At 45.3% G+C, this 12,883-nt stretch overlaps 1 protein-coding gene across 1 annotated transcript; it reads left to right on the forward strand.

Moving 5' to 3' along the window:
- The first annotated feature begins 3,936 nt into the window (after nucleotides 1–3,936).
- On the forward strand, nucleotides 3,937–12,254 carry MFAP4 (microfibril associated protein 4). The gene is made up of 6 exons (XM_083580526.1): nucleotides 3,937–4,225; nucleotides 6,282–6,366; nucleotides 7,643–7,803; nucleotides 8,475–8,571; nucleotides 9,736–9,918; nucleotides 10,738–12,254. The coding sequence occupies exons 1-6, from the start codon at nucleotides 4,220–4,222 to the stop codon at nucleotides 10,983–10,985; spliced, it is 780 nt and encodes a 259-aa protein (XP_083436652.1). The 5' UTR covers nucleotides 3,937–4,219; the 3' UTR covers nucleotides 10,986–12,254.
- Nucleotides 12,255–12,883: the final 629 nt, after the last annotated feature.

Raw genomic sequence — 12,883 nt, forward strand, 5'->3', positions numbered from 1 at the left:
ACCAAATGTGATACCACCATCAGATACTACCAAATGTGATGTATTACTGTGTGTGATGCATGCAAACATTGCTCCCCTGCTCACTAATCCCCTTTTCACTGCCTTTCCCAGCATTTCTTCTACTCAGGGGTCAGCAAACTTTTTCAGCAGGGGGCCGGTCCACTGTCCCTCAGACCTTGTGGGGGGCCAGACTATATTTTTTTGGGGGGGAATGAACGAATTCCTATGCCCCACAATTAACCCAGAGGTGCATTTTAAATAAAAGGACACATTCTACTCATGTAAAAAACACACTGATTTCTGGACCATCAGTGGGCCGGATTTAGAAGGCGGTTGGGCTGGATCCGGCCCCCGGGCTTTAGTTTGCCTACCCATGTTCTACAACATGACAATACCCTGCCTCATTTCCTATCCCAAAGATCACATTGTGTTCTTTTTCTCTCTCAGCTTCTGAACCCACCCAAGGATCACAACATCCCCCCTACCACCAGCCAAGCTTTCTCCCATCCACAACTTGTCCCCCAGAAAGGACAACACTATTATCTCTTCTCCCTCTTCCAAGTTTCTCTTTCTCTCTCTCTCTCTCTCTCTCTCTCACACACACACACGTATGACTAAAAGCCTCCCACAGTGTCAAAGAGGAAGGAGAGCCCATCTGGTCTGTGCTTCCCTTCCTATGCTCCTCCTCCATCAAAGGTGACCCAAAGGTGACCCAAGGAGTGTGGTGGAGTCTCCTTCTTTGGAGGTCTTTAAGCAGAGGCTTGACAACCATATGTCAGGAGTGCTCTGATGGTGTTTCCTGCTTGGCAGGGGGTTGGACTCGATGGCCCTTGTGGTCTCTTCCAACTCTATGATTCTATGATTTGAACTCTGTGGTGGATTCCTGTAAGTGCCAGCTTTCAAGTCCTAGCTCAAGCCACATGATTCTTGTGCCTTCTAGTGGCTCAGACTGTCATCACAGCATGATGACAGGCCAATGTGTGTATATATTTACACCCCCACCCCTATTACCCCACCCCTTCCATTCTTACACAATTTACTTATTTGTTCAATCTTCCCCATCCCTTGCCATCATGTATTTAAATTGCCAGTCAACAATAAACCTCATTCCACCCATTAGAAGCAGTGGTACAAAACAGCACAGCCACTATTTTAAAGTGGAAAAAAGTAAGTTGCATTTTACTATTGAATAACAATTAATAAGAACAGATGGTCTTGCTGGCTTGAATGGTTATTATGTAATTGAACTTGGCTACTGTTGCTTCAAATCAGAATGTTTACTAGGTTGTTACTTTACAAAGGCAGCCCTGAGAATTTCAGCTTGTCCGCCTATTTAAACCTATAGGAATGCAGCCTCAACTGTAAAAAAAGAATATTATTTACTGGTGTAACAATTGCATTGGCATGGACAGGCAGAGTTCCCCCCAACCCCAGGTGACCCGGGTGGAATAATGACTCAAGACACTGTGTTATGGGATTAAAATTGGCCACAACTTTATTAAAACTTCAGATGTAGGGAGACCTTGGCTTAGACATTGGGTGTTTATGCCTCCCAGTCCCTGGCCTGGGATCTGGGGAACATCAGAGTTATCCAGAATGTGTGGGGATTGGGCTGGCTCTGGAGAACATATGTTCAAGCAGAGAGCCTGCTCCCCGTTTCGCCGCCATTGGAGGGGAGAGCAATGACAACCTCTCGGCGTATGGCCAATGCCTCCCCTCAAGACCCCTTTAACGGGAAACCCTGGGATCAGCGCTGCAAGGGGGGCGTGGGTCACTGCTTCACGCCCCCCCCCCCATTTAGGAAGACAGGCTAAAGGATTCTGCCCAAGGCCTGAAACCGCCAAAGTTGTGACGTTTTGCTACAGGGAAGGCAAAACCTGCCAATGCAGGAAAATTGATTTCCGGCCCTTCAACAGCAACCATGACATAGCAGCGCCCGCGTACCTGTGGAGAAGAGGTTAACCTGCAAAAGAAAGCTTAACTGAGGGAGGGCAGGGTGGGAGAAGCTCTGGAGCCAACTGAGGATTCCCAGGTAAGTATCTCCCTCTATTGTGTGGGCAGGCCGGTCCCTCCCCTTACCTGGCCAAATCACCCGGCAACGCCTCCTCAGTTGGGATTGGATAACTGGTAGAGGTACACCGCAACCTCCAGGTGTCCAGTTGGGGGGGGGAGCCAGGCTGTACTGCCGGGAGCCACATAGGTCCAGGGGGGCTGCGCTCAAGCATGCAAAAGGTGCCTCTCATTTGATGTGGGGAGCGGTCATTGCAGTGAGAGCAGCCAATTTGTGATAGCCCCATGGTTTTATATATTTACTCTAAGGTGGGATCACGACGTTTTAAAGAAATGAATTCCATAAATGAATGGAAAACGTGGATATCCAAAGGTGGAGACCCATTCATTGGGCCACCTTCCAATCTTTGGCCTCACTTTGAAAGGGGTGCCTTATGAATCCTAACTGAAAACAATGCTTTTGGGCAACAACAAAAAGATTACAGCGAATCTCCTACCAAGAGAAGGCATCTGATTTTCCTGGAACATGCAGAGGCTGAGTGTTCTTTCTTCTTGCTTCTCTCTCACACACTTTGTTTTTCCAACTCTCCAGTTCTAATTGAAAGAGCTAATTGGAAACAGAGAAGGGGTTTCAGCTTCCTATGGCCCTCAGCCAACACCCCAATGTGGCCTCAGGTGAATTGTTGGTGGGAACAGAAAGGATGTGGAGGGCAACTCAGGCCCATCTGGCTTTGACATGCATATGAATAAGGATGCTCGGGGACATGCTGGCTGGTTGGGATCCAGCTCTGGGTGAACCTGAAAGACCCAGCCAGCTGCTGTTGAAGCAAAAGTCGTATAATTAAAAGCAGAGGAGAAAGTTGCATTCTCTTTGGACAGTGCCAAAAAAACCTCTGGCTCCAACTCCCAGCTTCCCACCCCATCCGTGCCTGGGAGCTGGTATAGATAGGATAGTGTCCTTTTCAAGCTCAGCTTATTTCCCTTCATTCATCCCACTGATGTGTCCAGTCACCAGATTAGTGCCTACACAGCATCTCCTGATTGTCATGTTCTGGAGAAGTAGATTTCAGTGTCATCGGTGTCCTGATGGCAATTTGCCCCAAACTCCTAATGACCACTCACAGCAGCTTCATGCAGATATTAAATAGCATTGGGAATAAAGTAGTGCCCTGCTTGGTGTTTGGTTGGCTTTGGAGTGAGACCTCTTTCACTTGCCTTCTGGACTTCTTCTTGCTTGCTTCACAGCCTGAAGACCCCCCCCAAATACCAAGAAGCCATTCAGACTTCCACAACACTGAACTGAGTGCTCAGGGAGCCATTGTGTCAAACCCCCATTCTTGCATCAAGAAGCCTATATACATCTGAAATCTATAGGACTATAAAATCTATAGCAACATCAGAAGAAGAAATACAACATGGCTGTGGCCAACCAGATGATGTTGAGGAGGGCATCAGCAATAGTGTGCAGAAGGCTCCTTCCCTTAGTCAGGCATCAGTTCTGCTTGGCTCCCTGGCTTCTCTCTTTTACCATTGAACATCAAGTTCCTTCAGAGGTCTTTGTTCCCAGGCTCTTTACTTTCTAACCACTAAAGCTCCCTCACCGAACCCAGGAAAGTTGGCTCCTATAATTCCAACACTCCACTGGATTCCACAGACCACTGGATCCCACAGGCTGTTGGAGAAGAGTCTTGATCGCCAATAATTCTACTTTCTCCATCCAAAGTTTGAAGTTAGCCCTCCCTTATTGTGCGCACACACACACAACTTCTTGCACGTGCGTGTGAAGGGTGAATAATGAAAACTTGTCTGTGCCAAGAGCCCTGGACAGCGTCTAAGCTCTTGGCTTGTTTAGTCTCTCTCTCCCGCTCTCCCCCAACTTTCATTTCCTGTCTTGCAGTTATTTTATAACCCCCCCCCCTCCACACACACACACTCCCAACCCTCCTGGCTTCTTATTCTTGCAGGACTATAAATCCAGGATTTACATATTGTCTCCGATCTCTGGCCTTGGGGGGTGTTAGTGGGCAGGCATTGGGGGTGGAAAAGGGTAAATAGACAACCTGTTTGCAGCTGCATGCCAGACCCGGCAAGAGGAGAAGAGGAAGGTGGGTGGGATAAACAGCTTCTAAAGGAGCAGGGAAAAGATCTGCACACCAGACTTATAAATACAGGAACAAGAACAGTAAAGGAAGAGGAACTGTAGGACAACATGAAGGTAATGTAGTATCTGAGGGGAGGGTATTTGCTTGTGTGTGGTGGTGGCTGGTGTGGAAAGCTTGGTCTAATTTTCTTCACAGGGCTTTTCAATATCCCCCCTATTATCAGTGGCTTTTGGCCATGATCTACATAAGTGTAAGATTTATTTAATTCATGGGATTCACTGATCAAAGACTTGCAATGGCCTGAGAGTAATTGTTTTTAAAAGAGGAGAGGTCTAACAATGGTTGTTACCCATAGTAGTACCTAGTGGAGCTTCCAGCTTCAGTGATAGTATATCTCTGAAAACCAGACACTGATGAGGGCAACTGTACTCATGTCTTTCCTGCACCATGGATTATTCAGGCTAGCTGCAGTGACAAGCAGAATGCAGGGCTAGAGAGACTTTGTGTTTGATCTAGGAGGGCTTTTCTTGCATTCCTAAATCTAGTCATTTGTTCTACAATTGACATTCCCCCCACCAAGCCACAGGCATGCTTATTCTACTAGCCATATGTCTAACAATATCTAGTGCCTGCTTTCTAAATGGAGAAATTCCACCAGAATACTAGAGCTTTGATCCAAAACAAGCAAGTGATCTGTATCCAAGATGTATGGAGTTATCGAGGACTCATCAATCAATGATGGTGCTGGTGATATGTGACACTATTCACATATTGTAACCATAGTAGAGATTGGCACATTAGCAGAAGCACAACTCTTTAATTTTGACTGGAAAGGTGGGGAGACAAGGAGAGCAGGAACAGGTAAAGTTAAATTAAATTAGGGGGAGAAAAAGAATGAGAGATGCACAAGTTGTAAAAGCAGTGGCATCATTAGCTAATTTTAAAATACAGATTTAATGAGGTCATATCCAGTTAAGTCATACCAAGAGCAGACCCACTGAAATAAATAGACTCAAGTTGCTTAAGTCCCTTGGGTCTGCTCTGAGTATGAATAACACTGGATATCACCCAAAGTACATCTGGTTGTTTGTACAAACTTTGCAACTTTTGCAGATTGCACAGAGAAAGCCTCCCCAGTCCCGGTGCGTGTGCAGACGTTGTTATACAGGTAGCAATTTGGAGCAAGAATGGAAGGCAATGATCCCTATTCCTCCCATCACAAATTCAATGAACATCTGAAAAAGGAGGATAGTTTAATGCCACTGCGGGTATTCCATTACATATAATATTTGCCCTACCTTCCTAAAAAGGGGGGGGCTCAAGGGGGGTCGTGAAAGCTTCAGAACAAGCCATAAAACAAAGATTAAGCCATGCATTTGAAGATTAAAAATGTATGTCCATTTTAGGTTTCAGTCTGAGGGAAGAGGGAGCTGTTTCAAGCAAGATTGGCATGAATGCTAACTCAGATTTCTTTGTGGTGCGTTCTTGCTGGATGTCAGGCTGTTGGCCAAAACTTCAGTTCAATTCCAAGTAAAACAAAGTGGTGGCTTTCTCACTCAGATTTCTTCGAGGGAAATCTCAGCACAGGATCCTCAGCATAGGACCAAACTAGCCGACAATCTTTCCCTGAAATTTTGTTAGTAGTAGTTACAAGCGAAATCTTCAACAAAATGTCAGGATTCCAGTGACTGTCCCATTCACCTTAAAGAACTTTTCTGTCCCCACCCCTCACCAGACAGCCAGCATCTTGTAGCCACTGAGCAAACTCTGTCCTTGCTGGTTTGTTTCTGGATCTTCCTCCCCTGCTTAGTTCTCCCCACTAATTTGTTGTGAAATTGTTCTGCAATTTTCAGTGTTCCTCCAAGCCTGCTGATGCTTCCCTTTTGTGAACGGGTGGTAGCCTTTTGGATACATAGGCAATAACACTCACAGCTTGGAAATAGAGGATGATTGATAACATTTTTATCTTGCCTTTCCTTCAGTGAATACAAGGCAATCTACACACACACACACCACAACCACTGTATCCTTACTACATAGGATGTTGCCTTATGCCAAGTCAGATTATTGCTCCAGCTACCCTGGAGAGCACCTCTCCATGTTTTCTGTTTTGTCCCCAGTATGCACCATGTTTTAAAATACCATGCTCTTTCCTCTTGGCTCCCCCAGGCCTCTCTGTTCCAGCCAGGCTTGCTGTTCCTCCTCCTCCTTGTTCAGTTGCCCACCTCACAAGGACAGGCCATCAACCCTGAAGGTAAGACCTGCTGACTCTGCTATGTGGAGCCTGCCCAAGCCCCTCATGTTTATTGTCTGCCATTCCTATCCCTTCCCATTGGGGCCATGTAGCTCAGGGACCCTTTGCATGAAAAAGATCCCATCTTCAATCCCTGGCATCTCCTCTGATGGTTGGTTGATGGAAACCAGCTACCTATCCATCACCTTCTTTGCCAGACCACACTCACATCCTTGAGTGGGGGCTGAGCATAAACATTTGGGCAGCTGAAATATACAGCAGTGAAAAGGGAAGTTTATTTTGTGTTTGTGCTCTTTTTGATATAGAGGGTTGGGGTTGTTTTTTTGCAATGGGGATCTCTTAGGGCACACTCTTGCTTTGGGGGGCATTAATGGTACACCAAAGACTAGCAGAATTCGACAAGACACATAAGAAGCAGCTGCCTTATATTAAGTCAGACCATTGGTCCATCTAGCTGATAGTCTACACTGACTGCACACCCTCCAATGCAGTGCGGCCCCAATCCAGGACATCTTCCGGGTTCGAAATCCTGCACAAGTCACGTGACCAGTGCAAGATCATACACCTGGAGAAAATGCTTTTTTGGGGGTGAGATCTTGGCCCGAAATCACAAGAGAGCAAGGCGCCAATTATGGATGCCATGCTCTCACAGGAAAAAAACCCAGGATGTCCCAGTTTTTCCAGGGCATGTGACTGGAAGTTGGTCTTCAGGGTTTCAGGCAGGACTTCCTGAAGATGTGGGTTATTGAACTTGGGACCTTCTCCATGCAAAGCTGATGCTGTTCCACTGAGCTAGAGTCTCCCTGCCCCCCAAATGTTGGATGTTTGCCTGCTTCCCGGAGCTAATGTAATACATTTGTAAATAAACAGACTTTGCAAATCATGGCCTTACAATCCAGTGCAATCATAGACTTAGGTGTGTCTTACTCTGAGTAGCTTACAAGTCTCCAGGATTCTTTTCTTTACAAGGGAATTGATCCTGTAAAAGGTACTCCCTGAAACATCCCACTGCTTGGAAAAGCTGAGGGACTGAAACAACACTGTTGCACAATACCCACTTCCAGGATTGGTGTGAGGTTCCGGGGAGCACAGAAAGTTTTGATTTCCTTCCAAGAATGTGCTTTAAACTTATAAACCCTATTCAGCAATTCCACTCCACATGTGAGGAGTTAGATGAATGCAGCAGAGAAGCGATGACCCTCCCACAACATCCCCACATTGAGCACATACATTTAACTTCTGTTAAAGAAAAAATATTTTGCCTCCACTGCGGCAGCCCGGCAGCCACAACACTGCGAAGATAGCCTCCCATTAGACTGTGAAGACATTTATGACCAAGGCTCTGAGACAGATGGCGTGTACCTTATTTATCCCGCGGGCCCCAATATCCCTGTGCCTGTGTACTGCGATATGACCACCGACGATGGAAAATGGACGGTAACAAGAGCAAAGTGTGGGATGGGAGGTCCATCTCAACCTGGCAGTAGGGATCACAGGGCTGGGGCAGATTGATGGAGATAGCTCAGCTGTTTCTGTGCTTTCCCAGGTGTTTCACTGTGGCCCTAAAAGACACCACAATGAAACAAACTTTGTGTGTGAATTTTGGTAAATTATTTCATATCTTTCCTCTTTTTGGCCATTGTCCTCTCTCTCTTGTTCTCTTTCTGTCTGTCTTTCTCATTTGTGAGCATATATGGATGCATAATTGCACTCACACACTGCCATGCATAGGTACAACGTTCCCTGTTTTTAGCCTTTGGATTTTTAAAATACCCTAGTTGATATTTTCTTATGTTTCGTTTTTGATATTTTCTTGTGTTTCACTGTTTACATTTTTCCACTTTCATGAGTGTTTGGCAGCAGGAAAGGCAGGCTTTAAGTAAAGTTTACTTTTTAAAAGACAGGAGGGAGTGAATGTTTATGGGAAGAAGGAATCTTTGTTTTTGTACCTTGAAGGCACACCATCTCCTTCATATAACCACCACTTTGGGATTCCTGTTTTCTATGGTGATGGGAGGAACGCCGTTGGTGGCGGCGGCAGGGGGAATGAGTGGGTACCAGTTCATTAGAGATTAATGCTGTCATTTTCCTTCCGCCACATTTTACAGGTTTTCCAGAAACGATTCAATGGTTCAATCAGTTTCTTTCGGGGATGGAATGACTATCGGTTTGGCTTTGGCAGAGCAGACAGTGAATACTGGCTGGGTAAATAGAAATGAGTAACGGGAAATACCTTCTTTCTCTCCCCCTCCTTTTAAACAACAACAACAACAACAACAACAACAACAACAACAACAACAACAACAACAAAACAGACAATATGAATCATTGACAACCAAAAAGTAACATGAATTCAGTACAAGGTTTTGATGATAAAATCCAAAAGCCAATTGGTCAAAAATCATGAGTAAATGGAATGGATATTGGGTTCATCCACACTTACCATTTGCCCTACACTTTTTAGGCACAGATCCATGCTTTAAAGCTGAGTACTTTTCTTTCCCCATGAAAACCTGCTCTTTTAACACAATTCAAGTTTTCTGTTGGTTGCAGTTTGTTCTGATTTAGTGGTAAAGAGAAGGTTTTCATGGGGAAAGCATTGAGGCAAACAAAAAAACCCAACAAAACACTCTTGGACCCTTTAAAGTGTGGACCTGTGCCTAGAAACATGGCACAAAAGAGAGTCTAAATGAGCCCATAATTACGAAGTTGTCAGCGGGGTGGAAAAACTCAGCTTACATTGCACAACAAAACAAATAAGAGGAAAGGGTTCCAGCCCATTTACAGACAAGGATTTGCCACCTGAGTGACTGTGTTGTCACGTAGTTAATAAATAACCACTAAGAACAGGTAGAGTCAGAAAGATCAGCATCACCTTTAGTTGCATGAAGATTACAATTTCTTTGAGATAGTGATGAAAATAAATTTCTTCAACCAGTTATCTAGGGTATAACGTGAGACCTTTTTCCAGCACTCTTTTTCTCTTCTCAGCAGGCCACGGGTTTTGTTCTCCCCCCCCCCCGCCCCCTGCCCCCTGCCCCCCAGCTCTTGACACAGACATTTTCCTTTGCCAGGACATTCTGGAACACCAAATGTTTGGGTTTCTTCCCTATGCAGCTGAAACATGTTCCTGGGCCCAGACAATTCCAATGTAAAATGTGAGCATGTTTACAGTGACTCTGAGCCAGGAGATGCAGCCAAGTTCCCCTTTATTTTTCTGCCTGCCCACCACTTTTCTGTCCAAAGACACTGGCTCAGACAATACATAGCTCCCAACGAAAAGAGTGGGTGGTTGCGTGGCTGTCTTTTGTTCTGTGTGTATACAGTTTGGGTTCCTAAATAATACTTCTTATCTGCTCTATGGTCCAGGGCTGCAAAATATCCACCTCCTGACCCTGAAGCAGAAGTATGAACTACGTGTGGAGCTGGAGGACTTTGAGAACAGTACGGTCTTTGCCAGATATACGGACTTCTCACTGTCGCCACAAGCTATCAGTGCAGAAGAGGATGGCTACACACTGCATGTGTCTGGCTTTATTGATGGGGGAGCAGGTGAGGGGCTGTGGGTGCCTAGTTACCAGTCATCCCTTTCTACTATTCCTCCAGCCAGGAATGGGTAGGGTGCTATCTCCTAACACATTGGCTCTACCCCCTGAAATAGGTCCTTCAACTACAATAGCAAGGGTGGAGAGCTTCAGGCCCTCAAAATGTTGTTGGATTTCAAATTCCATCAGTCTTAGCCAGCATGGACAATAGTCAGGGATATGTGGAGTTGGAGTGCAGCACTGAGGAACATGTGGGCCTCCATATGTTGGACTCCTAAGTTCCATCTGCTCCAGCCAGTATAGCTGATGGGGTCTAGGAACAGTTGAAGTCACAGACTCCCTGCTACTGTTGAAGAGAATCCTAATGTGACCTCCAATCCCATCCAACACCACATAATCCAGAAGTCCTGGTTATGAGTCACGTAAGGACAATGCATTGGATCAAACTCCCCTCCCAGGGGAGTTTCTCCCTGGGGGAATTTTCTATACATCAGTGTGGTTAAGTATAATTGCCCCAAAACTCAGATCACAAGAAAGTCCACTCATTGGAAAGCATGCCAACAGCCAGTTCTATCAAGCTAGGCCCCCTAGCTGCAAATGAATCTACTCTAAAGTAAGTTCATTACTCCAGCTTTTTATTGTAGCAGGCTTCATGGCAGGTACCTAACCTCAGATGTTGCAGAGCTACAGCTCCCATCATCCTTGACTGCTGGCCTTCACAATGAGCTTCTGGAAGTCTAGTAATATCTGAGGTGCCACAGATTACCCACCCTTGCTTTATGGAATCCACATTTTTGTCACACCATTGTCTTTGTGCTCCCACCAGGTGACTCATTGACCTACCACAACGGCCAGAAGTTCTCCACGTTCGACCGGGACCAAGACCTTTTTGTGCAGAACTGTGCGGCGCTGTCTTCGGGTGCCTGGTGGTTCAAGAGCTGTCATGTTTCCAACCTGAATGGCTTCTACCTTGGCGGGGCCCACCTCTCCTATGCAAGTGGCATTAACTGGGCCCAGTGGAAGGGCTTCTACTATTCCCTCAAGAGAAGTGAGATGAAAATACGCCGTGTCTGAGAGACAAGGTGGCCTCTCCCATTCCTCCTTTCCAGTGGCCTTCCGAAGATGAATTTCCATTGAAACAAAAACCAAAAAAAAACCCTATATTGTGGATAAGGTTGTGGAACTGGGATTGAGCAGGTGGGGACTAGGGCTGTGATGGAACTAAAGCCATTGCCAAAACAAACAAATTTTACCTTGTCTTAAACTTGTACTGTGCTGAAATCTGTCTTCTAATTCCTTGAAAATTTTCTTTCTCAGAGAAAGATGCTTGCATTTTTCTGCCTCTTTCTCAGTGCACTTCAGAAAGTATTTGCAGTTACGGTGAGTTGGGGTTGAGCTTACTTACTCTATCATTCATTGCAAAGGTGGCCAGTAGTGGTGGGGGTTTTTTGGTTTCAATTTCTCCAGCACTCTGTGGCCCTCTTGCCTGTCTGTGCTTCCTGATCTGAAAAAGCCACATGGGAGGAGTTATCTCATGTTTTCTTTCCTTGGGCTTAAGTCAAACTGGAGGAAGCTGAGGAGCTTGGCTACCAACTGCATGAAACTGGTCTGTCCTTTTACCTTAAAATCAAAACACAATGCCACAACATCCACATAAGGATCACTTTAAAAATAAAAGAAGATGTTACTTTAAAAACATCAACCATCAGGCAGCTATCGTGGGCATGGTAGACAACCTCTACAATTTCTAGTGCTTTCAGGAAACCTCACCCAAGGAAGTCATGAGATGCTCAGGAAGTACAGACTACAGATTGCAGACTATTAGAGGGATGTTTTGTAGAAAAGGAAGAAATAGGCCATGTCAAAAGTCATGTGAGTGCAACAAAACTCCCACACCACACTATTAAAGATTTCACCCAAAGTCTGATCATTTTCAAATGCAATTTCTTTTTACAAAAAAAAACAGACAATCATTTTAAAAAGAGCTCTTTTTTTGCACAGCATTGTTTCAAACCTGTTTAACTGCCATGAAGGTTTTCTAATACTCTCAGAAAATGATTCTCAGAGCTCTTTGGGAAACAGTGAAGCTACTCTGAAACTCACAAGAGAAACATACCTAAATCTGCTAAGGGGAAGAGACGATCTTCATTTTGTTTGAGGCCAGGATTGAGAGTCTGCAGCACAGATGACTGGATTAGCATTCAAACCGAGAGTGATAAAATGATGGGAAGAGGGGAAGAACACAGGCAAAAGCAACCCAACCAGTTTTCCAAGTTTAAGAATAATTATAATCCTTTGTACCCCTTTGGTTTTTACTTTGAAATAAAGCCACATTCTCTGAAACTGAGACAGTGATACAACTGTTATGGGGGGGGGGAGAGCTTTTTTGAGGTCAGGAGTGAAAAATCTGTAGCCTTCCAGATGTCATCCCTGATTGTTGGCCATACTGATGGGAGTTAGTACAGCAACATCTGGAGAGTGACAGGTTCCCCTCCCCAGGTTTAGGTAATTTGTTATTTCTTTACTGGTCAACCTCCCTGCACTGAGAAAAAGAGCATTAGTTCTTCAAAATGTGTGCTTCTTTTGACATCTGGCTGGCCTGAGTAACCATCCAAACTGCAAAGCAAACTTAGAAGATGGAAATGAAGACTAAACACTGCTTTCCCCAGCCTTCTCGTGTCCTGCCAATAAGCTTGTTTTGACTCCAGGCTGTTCACATCTGGATTTTGTCCCCTGCAATTAAGGCAAAAGTCACCTGAGGCTACAGCACTGTGATGGCTGGGAACCAGGATATATGGTGTTCTTTTTGTGTTCTCATAAAACTGGTTGTGTTTTTGGTGTGTGTAGCGGGGGTGGGGAGATGGGAGGGGGAGGAAACAGTGATGGAAAGACCTACCACACAGGTTTGGGTCTTGAGCTGCAGTCTGAGCAAGAAGGGGGTGGAAAAACCACACACAAAGCCAAGCCAGGTG

The sequence above is a fragment of the Podarcis filfolensis genome, assembly GCF_964270895.1.
Source record: "Podarcis filfolensis genome assembly, chromosome: 13".
Lineage (NCBI taxonomy): Eukaryota > Metazoa > Chordata > Lepidosauria > Squamata > Lacertidae > Podarcis > Podarcis filfolensis.